At 47.2% G+C, this 26,303-nt stretch overlaps 1 protein-coding gene across 1 annotated transcript in view; it reads right to left on the bottom strand.

Annotated features, from left to right (window-relative positions):
- TBXAS1 (thromboxane A synthase 1) overlaps positions 1-19,777 on the bottom strand; it is a 140,538-nt gene extending 120,761 nt beyond the window's left edge. Inside the window, exon 1 of the mRNA XM_090287580.1 lies at positions 19,497-19,777. Coding sequence (XP_090143706.1) covers positions 19,497-19,585 — 89 coding nt within the window. The 5' untranslated portion in view covers positions 19,586-19,777. The remainder of the gene's footprint in view (positions 1-19,496) is intronic.
- Between the last annotated feature and the right edge of the window lie 6,526 nt (positions 19,778-26,303).

Here is a 26,303-nt window from a genome sequence, read left to right as displayed (position 1 = left end):
CATGGAGATGTTCCCTTGCTACTGGTTCCCTACTGCGGAAGGACTACGAACAAAGAATAGGAGGACTTGGTGTATTGTTTGTGGGAATATAATCTTCACTAAGTTCATTATGTACTGGGCCTGGTTCCGTTTCCATTATGTGGGCTTAGTCATCAGTAGTTAATCCTTTTGTTTTTATGAAGTCCTCAAAGGACCCTTAAGATGTTGTTGTGAAAGCAGTATCTGCCTTGCGTGAACCCCAATGACAATTTGAGCCCTGAGAGGGGATGGTGCCTGGCACAAAGTGGACACTAAACTGTCTGCTGTTATTATGCCTCTGTGTCCTTCGTAATAATATCAAAATTACTGAATATTTTTCCGGGGCCAGGAGCTGCTATAAGTGCTTCACACATTTATTGCTCCCCACACTCCGTGTGAGGGGGTGCTGTTAGCATCCCCTTCATTTTGCAGATGGGAAAACGGGCTCAGAGGGTTTAAGTAACTCACCCAAGGTCACACAGCAAATAAGTAGCAGAGCTGACACGTGAACCCAGGCTATCTGGTTCTGGAGTCTGTGCTCTTAGCAAGCAGCCTGTCCTGTGTCTCATTTTACATTTTCAGAGCAGCCAGTTGCCCAGAACCAAACCATTCTGCAAGGCAGGAGGTACAGAAAGCCCTGCTCCACTCAATTCTGTGGGCTGAGGACTCTGAGGGTCCTGTGAAAAGGCAGATGCCATTCACAGGACTCCATTATCCCCTGGGGTCTATCAACTGATCAGATTAGCCAGTGAGTCAGTAGGACCCCAAGTCTTGAAGTAAGGACAAGTAAATTTAAAATGAGGACCTGGCCCTGACTGGTGTGGCTCAGTGGACTGATGACCAGCCTGTGAACCAAAAGGTCACCGGTTCGATTCCCAGTCAAGGCACATGCCTGGGTTGTGGGCCAGGTCCCCAGTTGGGGGCGTGTGAGAAGCAACTGATGGATGTATCTCTTGGATATCAGTGTTTCTCTCCCTCCCTTCCTCCCTCCCTTCCCCTCTCTCTAAAAATAAATTTAAAAAATATTTTTAAAGTGAAGACCTGGCCCCTGTGGAGAACAAAGGGGCTGTTGCTTTGAGTTGCTGTATCTCTTAGTAGCCAAGGTTGGTATTCAGGGACATTGGGTACTTGTAGTGGGTGCAAAGAAGGATTCTATGTTCCTTTGTATCTATCCTACTAGGCATTCAAAAAATACTTGCCAGTTGGATTTGGTTATGTTTTCATAAACCCAGCCAGTATCTCCATCTTTTTATTGCACTGTGACCAGCCCAATAGCCTGGAACAGGCCTGGGAAACCCATTCTGTCTCCCAGCCTGGCAGATGACTTAAAGAACTTAGGCAATCAAAATAACAAAAGAGTATGTGAGTGTCTCAAAACTATTTTTCATACCATTGCATCTTTTTTTGTTGCTGTAATCCTCAGATCTTTGCATTGACCTGATTCTTGCCAAGTTCACTCATTGGCCTTTGATCACTTCTTAGCAACGGTGATCACCTATACGTCCAACTGGAAATTCTGTAAAACAAGGTCAACAGGCAAAAGCTCCAGTCTAAGATCACTAGGAGTCTTGGTCCCTTTGCTCATCAATGTGGTTGGTTCTGGCTCTCACCCCACTGGGCTCTGGACCAGATACGCAGACACACAGAACCTGCCTGGCTTTTCCCGTGGCTGACGCACCTGGGTTTGGCCCCTCGCCTGCCTCCTGAACTGTAGTAATCCCTTGTACGATGACTGTTCCTTGTCCTAGTCCTGGCTCATCCTGGCCACTCCTCTCTCGTCACCTGCATTCGTGATCTATTGTTGCGTTACACATTACTCTAAAACCGAGGGGCTTAAAACAATAAGCATTTATTATATTATTGCACACAGCTTACAAGGGTCAGGAATCTGGGAACAGATTAGCTGGGTGGTTTGGAGACCTCAGGGGTCTCCCATGAGGTTACAGTCAAGCTGTCCGATGATCTAAGACTTGCCAGAGCCTGAAGAATTCACTTCCTTGCCCATTTGTGTACGAGCTGGCAGACTTCACTCTGTGCACCTCTCTGTAGGACTGGCTGCTCAGCAGGCCAGGTGGCTTCTCCCCTAGCAAGCAATCCAAGGGAGAGAGTCCAAGATTAGGTTATAAAGGTCTCAGTCATTCATAGCCTAACATTGGAAGTGATATGCTGTCACCTCTGCTGTATTCTACCAGTCACATGACTGACCCCTGGTCCACGGGGGAAGGGATTTTGCAAAGGTGTGAATACCAGGGGACAGGGATCATTTAGGAGACATCTTGGAGGCGGGCTACTATATCACCTATGCCCCCATGTGAAGAAATTTAATTAAAGTACACTGTTTCTGCAGAGTTTCACCTTGGGTGTTTCAAGCTGGTTTCCAAGTCTTGCAAAGTCCGGAAGCTGCTTCCTCCTAAGATGAGGTATTGAAACAAGATGTAGTTGTGCCGTTTTTCATTCCGTAAAGATGTGTTCCGTTCCTTCTCGGTGCCAGGCACCATGCCAGATGCCACCATACATCACCAGGAGAACAGATACGATCTGCTCAGCTTGACTGGAAAAGTAAAATCTGGGAAACTTCAAACCTGGGTGAAAAGTGAATTTAAAGCCTTCGGGAAACCACGTGGTTAATGTGAACTAACATCACTGAGCGCTTGCTGTGGGTCAGACATTGTACCAGCACATTAGGAACATTGTAGCTTCCAATCTCCACTGACCTCCTTGTCCTGTCTGTTATATAGACAGGGAAACGGAGACTTTGAGGCCTGCCTGATCGAAGGGCCCGAGCCTCTGGCCAGGCCTCTGATGGGTCTGTCTTGGCTCTGCAAGGCCCATATAGGGAACAAGAAGGCGGTCATCTCCTGGGGCTGCCGTACCAAACCGGGGGCTTACGGCAACAGAAATGGATTCTCACAGTTCTGGAGGCCAGGCATCTAAAATTGGGGTGTCCGCAAGGCCGTGCTGTCTCTGAGGCTCTTGGGGAGGACCTTCCTCTCTCTTCCTAGCCTCCGGTGGCTGATGGCAGTCCTTGGTGTCCCTGGCTTGCAGCTGCGTCCCTCCATCCACTGCCTCCCTCTTTACGCAGGGCTCTCTCTGTGTGTCTCTGTCTTCAAAGCATCTTCATTCTGTGCGTCTCTGCGTCCAAACTTCCCTCTTCTTATAAGGACACCTGTCGTTGCTAACAGCCCACTCTAATCAAGTCCAAATTCATCTTAACTTGGTTATGTCTGCAAAGACCCTGTTCCCAAATCAGGCACATTCTGAGGTGCTGAGTGGATATGCATTTGGGGGGGACACCACTCAACCCAGTAAAAATACCATCAGAGCTGTCAGCAGCCCTAGAGAGAATAATTGGGTTGGGTGTGTTGGTGGGGAGTTGTCTCCCTGACCCCCTAGAGTCCAGGGAGGCACAACAGAAAGAAAATAACTAATGGAAGGAGACATGATTTCAAAAACATGTCTTTTCCTGACTTGCTCTGAATAGTGTGCTTTGTCTTTTCTTTTGTTTGTTGGGTTTTGTGGGGGACTTTTTTGCTATTTACTACTATTATACTTACTAAGCTCTATACAAGTTGTTTTAGTCAGCACAGCCTTTTTATAGGGAAATGACATTTTGTGGCTGATTTCGGATTATGAGAACACCTTCCTGTTCATATCCACCAGGCGCTTCATTGAGGAGCGGGAGCAAATGCACGGGACAGGGGGCATGGAAGGGAGATAAAGCCACTTTTGTATCTGAAGGCCCAAGTGAAATTCACTCCGTGTGACGGGCCCTGTGATACCGGGTTTCACCCTTTCTTCTTTCAGCCATCCCCAGGGGGCAGTTTCTCCAAGGGCGAGACATAATCCTAAAACATTTTTTTCTCCTTAATAACCCAGTAGGGCTTTGGCACCCATGAGAATATTTAAAAGAATTCTGGGGCTATTTATCTTTTCATCCACAGCCGTTTTCCTGGCATAGCAGCATCCATAAATTTACTGCTGAGTGTAGAACAGTTTGTCTTAAACAATCTAGCTCACAATCTGCAAGGAAGCCCCCTAGTTGTTGTATTTCAGGACAGGGGGACCACGCTACGTTTTCTGCAGTCAGGCTTTTTCCAGAATCCAAAGGTCTGCTTCTGGTCTCCTGGGGCTCAGAAACACCTCCTCTAGATTCTGCTTTTCCAGACTGGAGTTGGGGGTCCTTCATATGGCAGCTTCTCCTTTCCACAGCCCGGCCCATGATTCACTATGAGCTCTTCCCAGAGAACACACTAGCCCCACTATCAGTCAGCCAGCCTCTGACTGCCATTGCTTACTCAGCTGGAAATTCTAGGGACGTCCGCAGGCTTGACCCAGGTCTAAGCTGAGACCCTACACTGAGCTTGTGCCCTTGCTTTTAGCATTCTAGGTGCTAATTCATCACTCTACAACCAAGACCCACCATGACCCACCATGTCAGCATCTCAGCTGGCCGTTTCTCCATCAATGTCTGTATTTTTTTCAGAGATCATTGTTTTTTCATATGCAATAAAAAATCCAAATGCCCATTCACTGCGAGTTTTTGGTTGTTGTTCGTTTTTATTATTACTTCTTGTTTTGTCTTCTCTTCTTGCTCATGGCCTCCTTCTGCTTTGCCAGAGATCAGAACTCAGATGTGTGATCTTGGAGCGTGTGGTAGATTGAATCATTGCCCCCCAACTCTTCATGCCCTCCCTGTATTTACATTCTACATCACCACCCTTTGTTCCATGAGTTTGAAGCGCCACCCACTAGAGTGGGTGGAGTCTTCTTTCTCACTCCCACGCCACCCCCATTATTGTTAGGCTTGGGCCCGTGACTTGCCTTAATCAAAGGAAGACGGGCAGAAGTGACATGAAGACACTTTCCGGCTGTGGCCTCAAGAGACATTGCTTATTCCTGTTGTGTTTCTTGCATTCCTGTGATCTGTGCAAAGTAGATCTTTCCGGAAGTATCCTCTTTAGCCTTGGCCCCTTCCAAATACCTGGAGCACAGATCTGAACTCCACCCATAGCCTGGAACAGAGCTACTCACAGACTCTGAGAAAAATGAATGTTGTTGTTTGCCAGTGAGTTTGGGATGATTTGCTATGCAGCATTATAGCACCAATAGCAGACTAATACAGGTCAATTCACTTTGCTTCTCTGAGCCTTCATTTTCTTATTTTTCATATGAGGCCATTGGATAATAATCAAGGTGCTCAAGAATTTTACCTACTCCTACTCACCCGACGGCTCTGGAATATACCCAACAGGAACACAAGAGCCAAATATGGCAAAGTGCTGCCCTGGCAGGGTGGTTCAGTCAGTTGGAGAGTCGTCCAGATTTAATCTCTGGTCACATACCTAGGACTTTAGTCAAGGCACATACCTAGGTTGTGGGTTCGATCCCTGGTCAGGGCACATACCTAGGTTGTGGGCGCGTTTGGGAGGCAACTGATCAATGTTTCTCTCACATCAATGTTTCCTTTTTTCTCTCCCTCTATCTCTAAAATCAATAAGCATATCCTCAGGTGAGGGTTAAAAAAAAATACTGCAAAGCACTAAAGAAAGAGAAGGATTGAGAAGTGAATTCCATTTAGGAACTAGGGACTGATTGGTGGTCCCGAAAGTGCCATCTCAGCAGAGAATGGAGGAAAACCCACATTGCAAGGCTGAAGGGCAAATGGGAGGTGAGAAAGGGAGCCTGTGGGGATCCTCTTTCAAGCCATTTGGCTGAGGGGTGGAGTGGGAGCTGGGGTGGAGTACACAAAGAAGACCTGGTTAGTTGGTAAGCTGCTTGGCTGGCTTCCTTGTGTGTTTTCAGATGGGAGAGGACTGAACCTGCAAGGGCACCTGAACAGTGTCGTAGTTAAGGCCCAATGAAGGTAAGGGCTTGGACAGGAGTGTACAGGAAACCAAAGGTCTGCTCTACGAGAGAGAGTAGAACAAGGTTTGCCAGGATTTATTCACTGATTGGATCTGCATAGTTTATACTTCAAGTTCTCAAACCCACAGGCAAAGCAAGTAGCAACCAGTGAAACATAGAGGCGGGCTTTTACTGTCACGGGAAAATTTGAAAATTTTTCAGAAAGCAAAGTGAGTTTAAAGCTTGATTTGTAGAGCACCTTTCAAGAAATAGGCTTTCTTTTTTTCTGAAACACCTACAACTAAGAGATAAACAATTGTCCAAATAGACTGATAATTATGTAAGTTGATGTAAAATTTACCATTTATAAAATGCTCATACTCCCCTTCAAGGAGCTAGGAAAGGATAACTATCTCCACTTCACCATTGGAAACTGAAGCTGACATCTCAGACGTCCTTTGTGAAAGAAAAATCCACACTCTTCTCAATTGCCTTCTTCCCCAGTCACTTCCAAACCTGCTGCATTCTGGCTTCTGTCCCCACCACACCATCGGTGACCATCTCCAATGTCACCTAAGGCTTCCTAGTTTCTAACTCCAATAAGTACTTTTTTAAACCTTATTTTACTTGTTCAAGGTCAAAAGCTACCTAGTGGTATGAGCCCAAGATCATTCTAATGAGTTGCCTTCACTAGTTTGAGATAGAGCTCTCTTCACATTCACTTCAATGCATTCCTGGAGATTGTGTGAGAATTCTGAACAATGCTTTAAAAATTAAAACCATAATCTAACTACCTGGCATCTCTGCAATGGTTGTTGAGTATAAGCCTGCAGTTATCGGATAATAATTATGACTAACATCTATTGAACACTAACTGTGCCCAGCCTTGCCCCAAGTCTACACTATGTTCTTATTCATTGAATCCTCCCAGCATGCTACACGGTATGTACTATTATTATCCCTATTTTACAGATGGGGGACCCTGAGACACAGACACTTGACAAACTTGCTTAAGATCACCAGGCCAGTCAGGATTTGAATCTGGTTTTGAAGTCCCAGGTCTGGATGGTTACACAACATGGAGAAAGGCAGCCAAGAGTGAAGCGTCTTTAAAGGTGGTGTTGATGAAGTTCAAGTGCTTGAGAGGAGCGCTGAATGGGGTCAACAGTCACCTTTGCGCTGTGATTTTGTTTAGCAATCCTTCCTTAATAAATTGTGCAGAGTTGAACTTCAACCCACAGCCCCATCTAACCTGAATTATAAAGACAAAATCTTCTATTGAGATCCAGAGTTCAATTCAATGAAACTTTGTTATATAACAAGTGGGGGTGGTATGCAACCAGGAATGAATGGAAATTCTCTGTGATGATATTCATAGTAGCAAAGAACAACTAATATGAATGGGGGGGGGGGGTCTGTATATGCCAAGCACGTGCCTGCCCCACAAAATCCTAGTATGATCTCTTTGAATTCAGTTTGGTTCAACAAATAACTGAGTGCTTGATAGTGATGGAAATGTATTGGGTACCCCAGGTACCATCCTGGGTGCTTAAGGTTAAAGCTGAGTAAGACCCCCTCTTGCCCTTGGGGAGCTAACCTTCTCATGGGGGAGCCAGAAAAGTGGTAAGAGAGCAAGAAGGTACCAGGTACGGGGGGCCAGGAACACAGGGGATGCAGAAACTCTCACTTGAATGAAGTAGGGAAGACACCCCAATAGAGGGAAGGCAACTCGTGGTGAACGGATGGTGTGGGGAAGGAACTGAGCACCAGAGAGCAGAGCTCCAGGTGAGACCTGATGGGAGAGGAGCATGCCAAGATGGATGGGACCAGGCCAGGGAGACACTCCTGAGGTGAGGGTATGGGGGAGGGGGAGGGGGAGGGCATGGAAGGGTTTTATGCAACAGAATGATAAGCTGCTGGGGTGTTAATCTAGCTGTAGAGTTGCAGGACAAATTTGAGGCACCCCAGACAGGAGGCAGGAAAACCAGTTGGGAGGCTATTTCTAGCCAAGGATGCTCTTGAAATCCTGAACTGTGGTAGAGGAGAGCAGATAGAGAGGAAGGGACGAGTCAAGGGCCACTTAGGACACAGCCCTCCAAGACCGTGGGCCGGCGGACTGCCGGGGGTGAGGGAGAGCTGGCCTGGGTGCCCGATGGTGGGAGGCAGGGACTGTCAGTGCCCCCTTATCAGTGAGGAAACTGGTAAGGACAGAGTTGCTTGCCCAAGGCCAAGGCCATCCAGTATAAAAAGTATATCTGCCCTACACTGTAAAGGCCTATCTGATGTCCACTATGCCACGTTTCCCCTGAGACCTTCCCAGTGACCTCGCTCAATATCCCTTACGTCACGAGATGCTTCTGCCAGCTATGGTCACACTCCTTGTACAGGTAGAGTTCAAACCGGTAAACGTATACCGACTGCGCTATGACGCTTACAGCCTGAGGTCCCCAGGTGCCTATTGATCTGTGTAGGGAGGAAGGGGGCACCTGAGATATTTTCAACATTTCCAGGTGTTCAGTGTAAATTGTGCGTTTATTGACACTAAGCTTGTGCAGGTTAACTGAAATGTCAAGTTTCTTTGCTTTGGAGTGGAATTATAACTTAGTACACTAATGCTGGCTGTCGTATTGATCAACTGTTCTCATTGGCAGAGCTTCTATCAGTTTGTCTTTGAATAATTAAAGTGGGAAAATAAATCAATTGTTGCTTAACTATACGTCGTCGTTCGGACAAGAGGACATGGGACCTATGGGGAAATGACGGGAACAGTGGACGGTGGTGAAGAGTTTAGAGAGCATTGCTTTAAACTGTGGGGATTGGTGTTCGGTAGAACAGGGGAGGGGGAAATGCTTGTCCTTTGCAGTCTCTCTTCGGGGGCTGGATGCGACCCGTCCCCCCACACTGTGGTCAGGAGTGCTCTGAGCTTTCCCTCATACCACTTCTTCCAAGTGGCTGTGTGCTGCATTCTGTCCCATCCCCTCCTTTTGCAGCAGAGACTTGCTCCTCAATTCCTAATGTGACAATCACTTTATCTGTTTAAATTCATGGGAACGTTATCCACTGCACATCAAGGAGGCGGAACCAGCTCGCAGCCTAGAAAACCTTCGGCATTTAGTGAGTGTGTGAACGAAGAAGTGATTTATTTACTCCTTGAAGGAGCCACGTGTCAGGCATCCTGCCAGGTGCAGAGAGCACAGTGCCACTAGCGTGCAAGCCGGAGGGAAGCCGATCCCACCCTTTGCGTACACGCGCGTGCACATGTAACAATGATCATTGGGAAGCAGGGCTGCTATCTCCATTTCTTGAGGCATGATTATGATCATTAACATTTATCAAGCAGCTACCATGCACAAGGCACTCATTGGCTTAAGATTCAGCCCCTGCCCTTGGGGGCTTAGTGTCAGGCTAGGAAGAGAGGACACGTGCAGGACCCATAAAATAATACAGTCAGCACCCAGCTAGCCCTAGAGTCAGAAAGAGCTACTGCAGTTCAAAGAGGGCAGCATCATTGAGGGCTGGTGGGGTCAAGAAGACCTCTAAGAAGAGCAACATTTGGACAGGGTTTGGAAGAATGGACAGCACTGAGTGCAGTGGGAGGCGGGGGGCACCGAGGCAGCAGCGACTGTGGCACCGTGTGCCGAGAAGCAGGGGAGGGACCGGGGGGAGGATCGGAGGCACCTTCCAACTCCCAGGGGGGAGGCAGCGGCGGGGTTGGCTGTGTAGCGCCGGCCCTCCCCGGGGTGTCAGGGTGTAGTGCTTAGAAAACAGGATTTTAGTCAAGCCACTCTTTCTAGAGGCCGCTCTTGCTTTCTGACCATTTCTGACACCGTTTTTCCACATCCCTTTGAAAACTAAAAAAAGAAAGAGAGAAAAAAAGCCGTCCTCTTTCTGGGACCATGTTTAGGAATGGCTGGCTGTGTGCCAAGGTGAAACCTAATGAGCACACCTTTGCGAGGACATATGCTGGTGTAGGATGGGCCTTCAGCGTGGCCCAGGACCAGACTGTGACAAGGCCAAGGACACCTGAGTCGGGGGCTCTGGGGATCTCCCCACTCAGCTGACAGCCTCCCCTGCCCCAGGAAGTTGGGCAACATCAATGTTTCTGGCCAACCAAGACCAAGACAGCTCTTCAAATTGAAGTCCCACACCCCAACAGTGTGAGCCCCGTTCCCTGCCCCTGCTTTCCCCAGTCCCATCTCCACGTTCAGGTGCACTTTATTTTTATAGTCGGAAACAAGGTCCTGTATCACTGCTGAGGTTCCCGAAAGCCAGGCACTTACCCTCCGTGGCAGACCACAGCCTGTGGGGCTGGTCGTTCCAGTATTCAGGGTTGGAGGGCAGGGTGACCCAATGGCTCTGTTTCTGGAAGAGCCACTGTCAGCCCAGGGAAGGCGGCACCAAGCATTTACTCAGGCAGCTCGGCAAGGCACCAACATACACCTGATGACGTGCTTTGTTTATAGAATGAATGAGATTCTTCCATCTGTCCAGTGAGTAAATGCTACCGGAGGCCTGAATTCCTTACCACATTAGAAAAAGTATGACCATAAGTATTAAGACTATTGCTATGGTTTGCTTTGAAACAAACAAACAAACAAACAAACAGCTTTGGCTGGGTGGCCCAGTTGGTAGAGCATCATTCCACGCACCAGAAAGGTTGTGGGTTCGATCCCCTGTCAGGGCGCGTACAGGAGGCAATTCATCAATGTTCCTCTCTCACATCAATGTTTCTCTCTTTCTCTCCTTTTCTCTCTCTAAAATCAATGAACATATCCTTAGGTGAGGATTTAAAAAATTTTTTTAAACAAACAAACAAAAACCAAGAAGGACTCATATGCCCAATAAGTGTGGCCCTTCAACAGAATCCCCAGGCTTCCAGAACCTTTGAATAAACAACAACAATGTCTTATTGTTTGATGATCACATTTTGTTTTGGATTAAAAATGGTATCCCAGTCTAATCATCTATTTGCCCAAATTGGGGCTGTTCTAAAAACCAATCCATTCTCAACAAAGATGATGATTTGTTGACTGGAGGGCTGCCAAAAGGTTATATCTAGACACCAGGGATCGTTCCTGAAGAAAAGGGCTAAAAGTGTGTTTTCCGAGAGAGGCATCTCCACAGTCTAGGTTCAGCCTATCAGGAAAATGCCTCTGCAGGTCATAAAACGCATTTATCTATATAAGTTCGGTGTGTACAGTGGAATAATCAGTCACGTTGCTTTATAGTCACACCTCGTACTCTTGTTCTGGAAAATCAATAAAGTGCGGGGAAGGCTGGGGATATTGCGAATAACTATTTAAAAGAGAGAAAACAAAAAAAATAATATTCTGTGAAAATGGTCCTCGAGGAAGCACAGACCTAGTTTTCATAAGCAGGCTCAATTTTATCTCCAAGCTCATCACCGAGTTATTAAACCAAAGTGCCCATCAAAGCCTAGACAGAAGTACAAAAAATAAAAACGCGAGGTAGCCTGCATCTCCGGCGGGAGGCTCTGGGGCACTGGAAACGATCCATGGTCTTTACCATGTATTTCTAAAATGTGTTCATTAATCACAGTGTTAATATTGTGTTCCACCAAATGTTACAAACCCTGCTGTTGCCTTCACCTTGTGATAATTCTCCACTGAAACTCTCTCCCTCCGCTCTCTGCCAAGTCAATTCTTCCCTGCCTTTCAAGGCCCAGCCCAGGGCCCTCCTGCTTTCCAAAGCCACCTCTGAACGGGCAGATGGCACAGAGAACCCAAAGGATCGGGACAGCAAGACCAGAAGCGAGGGTTGTACACAAAGCTACAACGAGGCCCCTAAAAGCTGCTTTGCGGGTCTGTTTCCAGGCTGCTGGGACACTCTCAGCGCCACAGGCAACGGCACTGAGGATGAGGAGGGGGTCCTGGCGGAAGGGGGAGCAGCCGCTAGTGGGTCACGTGCATTTTATCTGACCCGCTGTCAGCAGCAGCACCTGGGTTCAGCACACCCCTGCGCACGTGAGGGCATCAGCAGGTGAAACAGACCTGCAGCCTAGAGGGAGAAGACCCTCAGTGGGTGTCTTCGCCAGCCGCCCACACCAGTGGGAAGCGCTTTGGCAGCGTTCCTGACGGACACAGGACTGGGAGTGGGGGTGGGGGGGCACTCACAACCTCCCAAGGCCATTGAGGGACAGCTGTGGTTATTCATTCACCTTGATTGAGAACAGGAGCCAGCCCCCCACATGGACCCTTCTTTGCCCCCCTCTTGACTCTGTACCCTCTACATCCTGAAACACATCATCAGCATCATCAGCCTGGAGCCTGAGAGCTTGCAAAGGGATCATTTTCCTGCTTTGTTCCTCTGCTCAGCAGCCCCTCCACTCCCACCAGGCAACGCAGCTGCCCGGCTGCCGACTCGTCTGGCCACTCTTTGCTAGGGCCTGTCCCAGACGGTTTTGCCTGACCTTCACACTGTGGCTGTGTGCGGTGTTCCTTAATTAAATAAGCTTAGGAAACACCGAGTTAAATAAAGTTAAACAGATTTCTTTACTATAGAACCTTTCAGAACCTTTGATGTGCTGTGAATCTCCAAGAAAGGCCTTATACTTCATTACATTAAACTTCCCAAACATTTTTAGGAACAGAACTTGGGCCATGGTGAGCAAACACATCTCCAGCCTGCAAATGCCCACTTGTGTGACTGGGCCTCCCTCTCTCTACCTGAGGTTATACCAGGGACGCCTTGGGGGCTTCCTTGCTCTGGCAAGCTCAGGATCTCTCAGCTGGGTTCCTACGTTCTATCCCAACGGGATTTTCCCCAGCTTTAGTGATGTCTGATAGACAAAAAAAATTGTACATATTTAAGGTGTATAACTTGGTGTTTTCTTATACCCATTACTTGGGTAATGATTGTCACAATCAAGTGGATTTATACCTCCATCACCTCACATAGTTACCATTTGTCTGTGTGTGCATGTGTGTGTGTTCAGAACACTTAAGGTTTACGAGTCTTTGCAACTTTCAAGTATAATACATTATTATTTACTCTCATTACCATGCTGTACATTAGATCTCTAGAACTTAAGTCATCTTACCCCTGAAAATTTGTACCCTTTGATCAACATCTCCCCATCTGCCGCACCCTCCAGCACCTGGCAGCCACCATTCTGTTCTCGGCGTCTATGAGTTGAATTCTTTTAGATTCCACATATAAATGGTATCATGCAGTAGTTGTGTGTGGCTTATTTCACTTAACATGATGTCCCCCAAGTTCATTCACATTGTCAGAAATGGCAGAATTTCCTTCTTTTTGAAGGCTAAATAATATACCATTGTGTATGTATTTATATATATGTATAGTTAATATATATATATACACATATATCTCACATCTTCTTTATCCATTCACCTGTTGATGGACACTCGGTTGTTTCCATGTTTTGGCTACTGTGAATAATGTTACAATGAACACTGAGGTGCAGATCTCTCTTCAAGATCCTGATTTCATTTCCTTTGGATATACACTAAGAAGTGAGATGGCTGGATCATATGATAGTTCTAGTTTTAATTTCTTGAGGAACTTCCATACTGTTTTCCACAGTGGCTTCACCAATTTATGTTCCCACCAACAGTGCACGAGGGTTCCTTTTGTCCTACATCCTAGGCAACAATGATTATCTCCTGGCTTTTTGATGACAGCCATCCTAACAGGTTTGAGATGATACCCTGTGTCGTTTTGATTTGCATTTCCCTGATGATCAGTGATGTTGACCAACTTTTCATATACTGGTTGGCCATTAGTACGTCTTCTTTGGAAACATGTCAATTGAGATCCTTTGCTCATTTTCTGATTTGTTTGTTTGCTGTTGAGTTGCTTATGTTCCTTCTGTAATTTGGGCTTTAATCCCTTATGAGATATACGGTTTGCAAATACTTTCTTCCATTCTGTAGTTAGCTTTTTCATCTTGTTGATGGTTTCCTTTGCTGTGCAGAAGCTCTTCAGTCTGATGTCATCCCCCCTGTTTATTTTTTTCTTCTGCCACCTGTACTTTTTGTGTCATGTTCAAAAATGATTGCCAAGGCCACTGTCAAGCGGCTTTCCCCCTTTGTTTTCTTTTAGGAGTTTTCCAGTTCGGGGCCTTACATTTAAGTCTTTAATCCATTTCAAGTTCACATTTGTGTATGGCAAAAGATAAGGAATCAATTTCATTCTTTTGCATGTGCTTACCCACTTTTCTCAGCATTATTTATTGAAGAAGAGTATCCCTTCCCCATTGTCTAGTCTTGGCTTCTTTGTCAAAAATTAACTGACTGTGTATCCATGGGTTTAATTCTAAGTGCTTTCTTCTGTTCCATTGATCTATGTGATTTCTTAAAAATGCCAATATCAGACTCTTTTGACTACTATGGCTTTATACTATAATTTGAAATCAGGAAGTGTGGTACCTCTTGTTTTGTTTTACTTTCTCAGGATTGCTTTCAGGGTCTTTTATGGTTCCATACACCTTTTAGGATTTTTTTTTCCTGTGGAAAATGTCATTGGAATTGTGATAGGAATTACATTGAATCTGTAGATGATTTTAGGTAGTATGGACATTTTAACGGTGTTAATTCTGATTCATGAACACAGGCAATCTTTTCATTTATTCGTATCTTTTTCATCAATGTCTTATAATTTTTTAGTGTACAGATCTTCTACCTCCTTGAAGTATTTTATACTTTTTGATGCAATTGTAAATGTGATTGTTTTCTTTATTTCTTTTTCAGAAAGTGTTGCAAGGATATAGAAATGCAACTGATTTTTATATGTTGATTTTGTATTCTGCCATTGTACTGAATTTGTTGATTAGTTTTAACAGTTTCCTTGTTGGCGTCTTTAGGATCATATATGTGTATGTATGATCATGTGATCTGCAAACAACAACAGTTTTACTTCTGCCTTTCCAATACAGAGCACTATATTTCTTTTTCTTGCCTAATTGCTCTGACTAGGACTTCCAGCATGACGTTAAATAAAAGTGGTGAGAAGGGGAATCCTCGTGCTGTTCCTGATCTGAGTGGAAAACCTTTCAGCTTTTCACTGTTGAGCACGATGTGAGCTGTGGGCTTGTCATGCATGGCCTTCATTATGTTAAGATGTATTCATTCCTTCTATACCTAACCGGTTGAGAGTTTTAAATTATGGAAGGAAGTTAAATTTTTGTCAAATGCTTTTTCTGCACATAATCATGTGATTTTTATGCTTTGTTCTGTTAATGTGGTGCATACATTTATTGATTTTTGTATGGTGAACCATCTTTGCATCCCAGGGAGCAATAGTTTCTTTTAAATGTGCTCTAGGACTAGGTGTGGGTCTAGAATGAGAACCCAGGTCTCCCACGTGTAAAGCAAGCTCTCCGAGAAAGAAACTTGCAGGTACCGTGCTCGGCTTCTTCATTATAGTCTGAAGTCTTAATAATTGCCAGTCATGTTTTGCTCTAATCTAGAACCTTCCCTCACCCTGATTCCTTGCTTAATGTCTGTTTGATTGGTACCCCTGGGTCTCGGGATCCTGAACCTTAAATGCAGCGTGGCCCTAAGAGCCCTTCCAGCTTCCCAACACAGCTCATCTCAGCTTCCGCCATGTGCATATGTTTACTTGTCTTCACGGTTTAGCTACTTAATGGAACAGCTTCCATTTCCCTTTCTCATGGTCTCATCAGCCAAGATGCTGCCCCATTGCTCCAAACCCCCCTGTACATTTTACCCTACTGGGAGAAATAGTGAGAATGCAGTCCCAAAACACCCGTGCCCAAAGCTTTCCTCTTCATTACTAGAGAGGAGCAATTTCCTACTATTTATGGTCTTTTTTTTTTTAATTTTTTTTTTTTTGATCAGCAGTTCATACTCATTAAAAAATATACAGAAGATACAAAAAGACTAAGAGAAGAAATAAAAATTACTCATAATCCCACCACTGGAAAAAAAACATTATTAATATGCAGGTTATTTCCTTATATTCTTTCTTAAAGAATAAAGAAATCTTTGTCACAGGAATCCAGCTGCCAGTTCTTAGGTGTACTTGAGAGTTTAAGTGCACCAGAAGTTAAGGTTGCCTCTAGCAATATTCAACTCACACAACTTATTTCTTATACAACAAAACTCTTCCAGGTGTAAGAATTTCAAACAATTTTATAGAGAGTATTCAAAATGTTTTCTCGCACATGTTAATTTCCTTTGCTGTGCTTCGTGTCCTCCTAGCTCACATATTCTACAGCCCCAGCTCTGATCCCCTTACACCCCTACTCACGCTGCTCAGCCACCTAACTGCCAACTTGGATGACTGTCATTGAAAAAATTGTGTCAAGTGCACTTTTGGGGAAACTGTCAAAATATACTTAGCAATGAAGATGTGTTTATTGAAAGTGTATGTTACGATCTCTGCCCTACAAGCTGAGCGGGGCTACAAAGACAGTCCACCTGCAGCAATCAGAAAAGGGGTCACCACGTAGGTACAAAGTGAAAACACAATAGGCTTTCCAGAAAGGGGCTGGTTCACATGGTCCAAAATTTTGTACTGAGCTATGAAGGCTAAGAGAAGAGCCAGCCAGAAAAATACCAGCAGAGATCAGAGTCTGGAATGAGCCTTCAATCAACAATGATTAGGTGCCAAACATGTGCCAGGCATCGTGAGGGCAAGAGAGGGGATGAGAGAGACAATAATAGCAGCTGCTGAGTGGGGGCTTGTTCGTGCCTTGGGCAACCACAGGAAAAGCTTTTTCCTGAGGAGATGCCCCTGAGCTTAGCATTAGAGAAAAGAGCAGAGGGTGGGAATTCCAAACATGGAACTGGTCAGGGCAAAGGCACCTGCAGCAACGTGACCCTTCAGAGAAACCGTGAACAGCATGGGGTGTTGAGGATGGTGGGGAGCGGGGAAATATGGCCACTGAAGGACACAGGAGCCAGACCCTAAGTCCTGGATGCTGGACTCATCAATGGGTGCTTCTTAACTTCCCCCCGGTAAACCAAATGCTAGGAGAACATCTGGGCCACGGACAGACATTTCCAGAATATTAATGAGATAGGAGGCTTACCCCTACCCTGGAGGAACTACTCACTGGCAGTTGAAGAGGCAAGAAACAACCCTGCTGCCCCTCCTAATTTTACCTCCTCCAAGTTGAGGTTTTTCATTGCAACCTTACCTGGCCCAATGGCAGATCCAACCCTTAAGGGAGAGATTAAGGAGTTTAAATGTTCATGATGTGCCACCCTCCACAATTTCTCCTCAGGGCTCTTGCTGAGCACCCCTCTCTCTCAAGAAAATGAGGCAGGGGATGGCCCCACTGCAGTCAAACTGATGTCTGTTGATCAGTGGCTACTTAGTCTTGCCTCGAAGAGGAGGGTCAGCAGCCCAAGGACAGTGCTTTTGAGCTGAATCAAGGGATGGATCCAAGGGCACCAGAGCCGCAGCCATACCCACTCTCTCCCGCTGCTCCTCTCCTTCTGGAATATTCTCTCAGAATCTCCATGTCCTACCCCCCCTGCCATGGGCATCTGATCCAGACTTCCTGTTTCCTGACCTTGTCCCAGGGCCTCACTCCATGCCTGGCACACATTAACAGATCAATAAATATTTTTGCGATAACAGGTGGAAGTCAGCTGTCCCTTCCTGTTTACCACCTCTGCTTCATGCTTTTATCTGATCTCTGTGTCTGTGACCCGGGTTATTAATGGGGCCCCGGGAACAGATTACAAATGCACAGCTGCCTTGCCGAATGGTGCAGTGTTATTGCCCGTGACTCTTGGATCTACGCTGATGATTAACACCCAGTTACAGCAGCTTATCAGTCAGGACACATGCCCCATTCCATGACCAGAGCAACATTAATGTATGTGATTCATTCAGTCATCGACTGAACATTTATCGAGGCCAGACTCTATGCCAGGCACTGAGTTGGGAGTAAGAATACAGAAATAAAAAAGACACCATCGAGACAGAAACAAGCATGTAGAAAAGTATATAATATAAACATCGATGCTGTCAGATCACCTGGAGGACTCGGGGGTAATGCTTTGAGAACCACAATCAGAGCATAGCTATTGATGAGAAACTAATATTAATAATTAAAACATACCTAAAGCACCAGAGATTTATTTCCTCTGCACTTAGGTGACATGGGTGACTGTTAATTAGAGTGGCTGGCATGTACTAAGTAAGCACCCGCCCGTGGGGTCAGGCACTGTGCTGTGTGCGTCACTGAGCAGGGACAGACATGGAGATGGATGAACGGGGTGGGGTGGGGGGGAAGGGCTACCATCTACAAGTGGCGGGTCACAAGGCAAGATAAGTTCAAAAGAAGCCTGGGCTGCTGTGGCTCAGTGAATTGAGCATCGGCCTGAGAACCAAGTGCCACTGGTTCGATTCCCAGTCAGGGCACATAACTAGGTTGCACGTCAGGTCCCCAGTTGGGGGCACGAGTGAGAGGCAACCACACAGGGATGTTTCTCTCCCTTTCTTTCTCCTTTCCCCTCTCTCTAAAAATAAATAAATAAACAAAGAAACGAATAAAAAATAAATTTAAAAAAAAACAAAAAATCTTAAGCATCTAAATCATAAAAAATAAACTTCTTAAAATAAATAAATTAATTAATTAAAAGTTAAGAAGACAATTAAACGAGTTCAAAAGCAAAGCAGCGCTGGGACTGCAGCTGCCTTTCCGAGCCCGGTTCCACGAAGTCACTTCGTCATCACAGAACATCAAACGTGCATTTCATTTTCAGCTATGCAAATTCCGAGAGAATAATGCCTCGCGTTTGCATAATGCTTGATGCTTTTCAAAGTGCTCTCCCAGTTATTAATCTAGAGGAGGCTTTCTTACCACCGGAAACATAAATTGAAATTCTGTTCAAACTCCAGTTTCCCATCATTTTCCCCGCTTTCCCCGCCAACACCAGAGGCGCCTAAATCCAGGCGCTTATGGCTGAGGAACTCAAATACGTTTCATTGACAAGGTGAACATACATGAATGTTGCCTATGGAGGGGGTTGGGAGGGAGGCTTCAGAAAACCTGTTGAATTAATAATATCACAGGGAGCTACTCCCAGTTGAGATTGGAGAGCCTTTCCAGGTCTCAGACTTTGTGGGTCCTGCATGCGCTATGTTCGTAGAAATCCATTCCCTTTTATCAAATAATATGAGAAAACAAGGAAATTAGTTCCACCCTTTTGTCCTTAAACACCCAGAAATCCCTGTCAACGACTTCCCACAAAGTAGCCCCAATGCCGAGAGCAACCCTGTCCACTCTGTATTTAATGAAACATGAACCAGAAGGCCGATTCTGCTGCAAACCCAAGCCGGGGCCAGGTGAGGAGATGGGACGGCGTGCGAGGAAGTGCTCTCCCTGCACCTTTCCAGTGTGGTTCTTCTCCCACCTCTCTCCGACTTAATTACGGGTAGAGTTCTCTGTCACTAAATCACCAGCCTTCCCTGACACCTCAGCCTCATGCATTTTAGCAAAAGATTAACTTGACTATTTGCTTTTCATTCTGAAGCTGTGTTAATACTCAACTCCCTCTAGATTAGAGAAAAAGAAAAACACACTCCCATGTCCCCCACCCTGGCTCGAGCAAGGCTCCGGGGCTGCTGTTTCTGACGATGTCTGTCCTTGGGACGTGCCAGCTGCCACTTACCATTTCAGGAGGGCCATGAGGACCACTAACAGGGCCACCGTCAGCATGGGGCCGTTCACATCCAGTGTGAGGAACCCCAAGACTTCCATTGTTCCTCAGGGACCCTTGGGGGCTGGGGAGGTGTCCTCCAGAGGAAAGATGCCGGCTGACCGCTCTGCTGTTACAGAAACCACAGTCTGCAGGTGGGGGCAGGAGGAGACAGCCGAGAAAACATCGCATCAAGTAGGTCCCCAAAATGGGCTCCTTCTCAGAGTGTCTCCTGGTTAAAGAGGAAGGAAGAGGAGGGAAAACAAAGTGTTTCTGTGTAAGGCAGTGAGTCAGCAACTTTATTTTCTTGATGACTGTACTGTCAATAAACATTTATGTTAACTTCCCTGGGAAGCGGCAGCCCAATGGGCCCCACATTGGCCGAGAAACAGAATATGGTTCAACCATGGATTTCAACTCTGACAAGTGGTCCTTAGAGAAATATATTAGTGTGTAATTAAATGAAGATGTGAGGAAAGAGATTCTGAATGTCCCAGGGAAACTGGAGGTGGACCTCAGCCTGGAGAAAATGCTGACTGCCCTGAGGACATCCGTCCCTCCAAGTTCATTGGTTCCTGGGGCCTAATGACCTCTCTGGGGTCAGACGTGACTTGTGGCTGGCTGTTGGAACTGACCCAAAATCTTGCCTTAGGTTAGTGCTCCTCTCCTGAGTTGGAGGATTTCTTAAGTGTCTAAAAGCTCATTCTCTTAACAAAAGTTTGTGTTCAAACATGGACACCATCAATATACAAATGGTATTTAAATCCAGAGGAAAAGATGTGCTACAGCCACAAAAAGGGCGTGACCCACCCAGGTACCAAGTACTTCCCTCTTCCCTGACCATTAGCCCTGCCTCCCTGGTTTGCATCCCTACTCTGGTGTCCCCCAGCAGCTGCACCCCATCTGGACTCTAGTGCCCTGGGCCCCAGCCCGGCCTTTTCAGATGCCCCTCCTTTTCAGATGCCCCTCCCCTCTCTATGCGCTAGGACTCCTTGGTCCCATCCCATCCGTGTGCTCCCCCCCACAAATCAGAGCTGCCCTCCTACAAGGGGCACGCAAAGCATGATGCTGTGGAGGATAGCAGGCTGGTATGAAGGAAGCAAGTTCACGGCCATGCTTTCAGCGTCGGAAAGAAAGACCTCCGGTGTTGTAATTGGGAGCAGAAAGATGCTCAGAAAAAATTTTTTTCTTTTAAAACTCGAAGGTGAAATAAATGTGAGAAATGTTGGGTAAGTACCCAGAAGCAAGTTTGCTTACAGAATGACCTCTCAGACACTTGAACCTGATAATGTGCCCACAGAGCTCCAAGCGTGGGAGGCCAAGAGCATCATTTTCCAAGTGTATGTGACCACAGAGTCCCTCTTAAGGGACATTTATCAACACATCCCAGATGCAGTGTTCATAGGAACACGATTTGAAAAATGTTGACCAAGCCCATGTCTTATTTACAGAAGAGGAAATGGGAACCCAGAAAAGGAGTGACTGGAACAAAGTCCCACAGCTGCCTAGCAACAGAATCCGGTATCATTTCTCTTTCTAGTCTCTGCATCTAGAATATGCTCCTCACGTTACCCCGTGGACATGTCACCCATACACCTGACCCAGGTGCTGCCCTGTTCATGGAGACAGCTGGGAATGTTGGTGGCCAGCTGAGAGGGGACGCTAGCTCCCCTGCTGGCACTAAGCTCCCTCCTTCATTCCTCTGACGGGTGTTTCAGGAGCCCTTCCTGTGTGATCTATGATTTGTGAGAGATGATCACATCCTTCCACACTTGCCTCAGAGCATAGATAATATTCGGAGAATTGTGAGCCGTCAATGAACTGTGATGGGGTGGGAGGGTCAGGTATGAGAGATACCAGGGATTGTCATCAGGAAAGTAACATGATTAAGAATGTGTTACAATTTTGATACCTATGATATCAAAAGAAAGGGGCACTCTGGCCAGGATATTTTCAGGACAAAGGCAGACTGTTGCAATGATATTTTCCATAATTAAACATTAGACCTTTATTCTCTGGATATTTTCTTTTAAACAATGATGTCTATTAAAAACCATCAACTCTACACAACTGTGTAAAACATACCTTTTTCTATGCATATATAAACATGAGTTTATTTTTTGTTTTTATGCAACCAAAATCATGATATCCATGCCGTTCTGCAGATGGTCTCTTCCGCTCACTGTAATATGACTGTCCTTCTGCACTCATACCTAGGGGCACACAGCTTTTGCTCCTTGGGATTCCACCCTATGGACGTATGTACAACGGTACTCAAGTAGTTTCCAAATTGTCCCAACTACAAATGAAGCTGCAGTGGGCATCCTTGTACATGTCCCTTGGCCTTGTGTGAGGCTATCCCAAGTGACATTCATAGAAGTGGCGTTACCGGGCCCAAAGACGTGCATTTCAAAGATGCTGGGAGGTGCCACCCTCTGCAAAGGCAGCCTCGTTATTTCCTCCTTGAGCTGGGTGCCGGCACCCCACTTCGTTGGATACGCATGCCCCCCTGACACCCCCCAACACACACACATACATCTCAACCTACTCCAAGTCTATCTTTTTTTTCTCCCAGCTCCAGGCAAACACCTCTCCGGGAGTTGGGTCAACTGTTTTGACTTAAGTCCTGTGTTTCTCTTGAAAGCTTTCACTCCATAAATTCTGTGGTATTTCCTCCACGTTCCCGTGTTTCACATCTGCCTGTGCCGCTGCCTCAGCGGGGCTTTCCTCCTCTTCCGAAGGCTCCCAGCTGGCCACGCTAGGGCTGATGGCTCCGACCAGGTTGGAGGCACCTGGGCAGTTCTCTTGGCCAGGCAGGACCCCGAATAAAAGGACAACGGGGCACCATGCAGATCCAGAGAACATTTACATAGAGCTGCATTGCAACCTCCGAGCCAGCCTGGGAGGAGGTGAGCGGGACTCTCCTTCCTGGGCTCCGAGAGGAACGGAGGGCTGCTCAGTGACATTTCTGAGACTGTCTGAGATCACATAGTTAATGCACTCTAGAGGCCGGGCTCAGCCCCCCGTCTTCTGGCTTTAAACCTAGTATTTCCCCCCCTAAATCTAAAGCCACTTCTTGGTTTCAGTATCCATAGTTCACCAAGTCAGCCCAGAGCTGGGATGTGGTTTGTTCCTGTGTTTACCCCCTGGGTGCAGAGTTGCTGGCGATTGATAAAGAAGAGGGAGGGACAGTGTGTGTCCGTGGGTGGCTTTATCTCCTTGCAGAAGATACTAGGGCCCTTTTTGGAAGGCACAAAACCTCAGCTGGCCCCAATCTCCTCGACACCACCCAGTATTTTAGGGACTCTTTGTCCGATTTCTGAGGACATGGAGTCAGATTAGGAGGCCTCGTCCGCGCCTTCATTCCCTCAGTCAGCAAACCTTCACTGAACAATTACTAGGCAGCAGGTACAGAATCCCAGTGTGTACTGTCTGGACCTTGCCACCAAGGAGCTCAGCTTCCAGGAGAGGGAAGCAGCCTTGTGAACATCTAAGTGCCATCAGCGTTGGAGCTCCTGTGACACAAATCCGTTACAGGCAGGACACAGAGGGAGCAAAAATAGGAGGAAGGAGCCTGGTAAAAGGTTTGAGCAAGTGATCCTGAGCCTAGGCCGGACAGATGACGTCATCCAGCAGATGAGGGTGGACAGACATACTGGCAGAGGGGCCCAGCGAGCATTCGCTCAGAGGCATCGGAAGCTTGGGGTGATGGGGGTGGGCAGGGAGATGCCCAGAGACCGGGTCGCGTAAGGCACTGCAGGCCACGCCAAGGGGTTTACACTTCCTTCTAGGATGCATGGGACCTAAAACTGAGCAACAGCATGACTCCATTTGCTTTTAGAAGCAGCCCTCAGGGGGCAGGCTGGAGGGGTCCTACCTGAGGTGGGGACAGCAGTGAAGAGACCGCTGGTCATCTAGGTGAGAGATGACAGTCTGAATGACGCAGTAGACCTAGAGGTGGGGAAGGGAGGGCTGGGGTTTGAGGTCACTGGGAGGGCAGCATCAACAGTATGTGGTCACTGATTGGGTGTGTGCTGGAGGAGAGGAGGCTGCTGAGGATAACTCCTCGGCTTTTGGTTCCATTGGTCAGCCCCTGTGGGGTCCCCCACAACAATTAGGACTTGGGAGAAGGGATAAGTAGGGGGAAAATGATTGTGGCTTCGGCGCTGAGACCAGCTGAGCGTGAGGCCCCAGGTGGCCACCGAAGTGAGGACGCTCAGGAGGCAGCAGATCTGGAGAGGTCAGGAGAGACCCTGTTTCAGGCCTTCCGTGGGGTAGCTTTTGGTTTCCCAAAGAGCGGGGTGTGAATCCAGCCACTTCAGCTCTCAAGCTTGGATGGTCTGGGGGTGCAATTTAACTTCCCCAAGCCTCATCTGTAATGTGGGGCTCATTGCACATACTTCACAGGGCTGCTGGGGGGGAGCAAGATGCCCAGTGTGTGGCATGTTGAGCAGATTTCTGACACACGGTGAACACGTGTGCGTGTGGTCTGTGATTCTTTTCGCCAACCCCACGGGAGGGTGGCTGTAAGAAGCAAGAACTGTCCAAGGGTGATGACTGTCACAGAAAGGCCCAATGAGGTGGTTACCAAAGCATCTTAGGGTTTGGCAGGTAGGTCATTACTGCCACACCCAGAATGGCTTTGGCAAAGTGGGGGATGCGGAGAGACAGCATGAGAGAGAAAAGGAGGTTTGGGAAGGACTGATTACCTTCTCCGTCCACTCTTTGGCCCCATGGAGGAGACATGGGTGATGACACAGATTTGGACCAGGTGCTATTCTCTATGGGGCCCATGTGAATGAGAACACCCCCTGTTAGGAGACCTGTGGGAGACAGCAGCCCTCTGTGTGCCCCCGCCTCTGCCCCTGTGATAATGCAGAATGGCCTCTTCAAGGTTGCTATGGAGATACGGATGGGCTTGTAATCAATTTTAAGGTCTATGTCAAATCTTGGTTTTGTATTGGTTGTAAGGGCAGGGGCCACATTTTATATATCACTGTGCAGCCACACGGCCTGCCACGTTGCAGTCTGACGTGCCGGCTTGGCTTTACGTAACATCCGCAGCCTCGTCACTCCCAAGTCTATCCTCTGCAGCCCAGTTCTCCGTCCTGCGTTTCAGACTAATGCATCCAGTTGTCCACTACACCGCTTCTCACAGATTTTCCACAGGTGCTGCAGACTCAAAATGTCTAAAACAAGGCTCATCTCCACTAACCCCCTGCCCTCGCCCCATGTTCCCCATCTTAGTCAATGGTACCTCCTTCCACTCAGCTCCCGAGTCAGAAGCTTGGGCTCATCCTTGACTCCTCCTCCTCCCCCAGCCCCCCACCTCCCCATTCAGTTAATCACCACGACTTGCTGATTCTGCCTACTAAGTCTCTCATTCTGGCCACTTCTTCCTTTATCCATTCATTCTCTCATTCATCCCATTTCATCCCACCATAAATGTACTGGCATCCAGTCAGGATTAGATACTGTTCTAGGTGATGGGAATGCACCGGGTCAGGGCAGCCAGATTTCTGATCTCATGGAGTTTGTATCTAGAGAGAGTCTCACCCAAATCGCAGCTCTATCTCACTAGATGGCAACTGTCCCCTAACAGCCTCCCTGCCTCTCATTCGTCCGTCGACATTGACTTGTTGAGCTTGTTCTGGGTACCCGGCACTGCGCTGCATGTGCCTGAAGGACACAGGGAAGACCAGCATGGCTGGGAGGCATCAAGCAAGGGGAAATGCAAGACTGGACGATGTAGGAGGATGCATAGAGGTCAGAACACTGAAGACCGGGTGGGTCATGTGAAAAATGTACTGTTTCCTTCCGAAATGAAAGGGAAGCCATTGAAGGAAGGGCTTTCGGCAGGGGAGTGACATGATGTATCTAGGCCAGCTCTATCCCACCTGGCTTCATTATGAAAATGAGTGTGGAGCTTATGGGATGATAGTGTAACATCTGTACCTCGGCAGCGTCCAGGTGCCCCGATCACACAGTGGGGGCCCCGAAGCAGTGCTACCATTTGACGCTGTGTGTTTCAACAGAAGGTGGGGACAATTTGCTGAGCGCGGGCTACTCTCCATATTGCGATCAGACAGGGCCCGTCCTATTTCCTTCACATTTCAGCCCCTCTATCAATTTATGTCACCCATGATCTCAGCTTGTCAGATGTTAGCACTTGCTAAGTTGTCATTGGATCTCTCCTGGCGCTCCGCGTGGTGGAATGCAGCTCCGTGTTGGCGATCAGGCGTAGTTCTGCTTGTGAACGTGGAGAGGCAGCAGATGGCTTGACAGCCTTAAGGCAAGTCTTAGAGAGTTCAGGCAAGCTAGTGCCTGGAACAGCATTTTTCGCCTCCTAGCACAGGAGTAGGAGTGGGGAAAAAGATTGTGGAGACCGACTGTGTGCCCAGAACGCAGAATCCAGAATCCACAGAGCTTGGCAGCAGGCTGCAATGATGTTCCAGGCGAGTCAGCACCCCGCAGTCCTGACACAGAGTAAAGGGGGCACTGTGACAAACACATGGGGCCCAATAGTGGGGGATCCCCAAAGTAGAAGATGGAAGTTTTAACAGCAGCTGCCTTCAAGGAGCTGGTAGGAGGATCCCAGTCCCCAGCATGGCAATATAGAAATAAGAATTGAGTCCTGGAGGAAGAAAAGTGGCTAGAATAAGGGTTGTAAGAAGGAGCCTCCAATCTCAAGGGCTTGACATGATAGAAGTCCGTTTTTCACTTACCTAAGAGTCCAAATGTGGGTGTTCTGTGGGCAGCTTACCAGGTAGTGATTTGGGA

This window comes from Furipterus horrens, unplaced genomic scaffold, assembly GCF_987537825.1.
Source record: "Furipterus horrens unplaced genomic scaffold, mFurHor1.1.pri manual_scaffold_9, whole genome shotgun sequence".
In the NCBI taxonomy this organism is placed as follows: domain Eukaryota; kingdom Metazoa; phylum Chordata; class Mammalia; order Chiroptera; family Furipteridae; genus Furipterus; species Furipterus horrens.
Note: the sequence above shows the minus strand (reverse complement) of the source record. Positions and strands in the feature narration are given on the sequence as shown.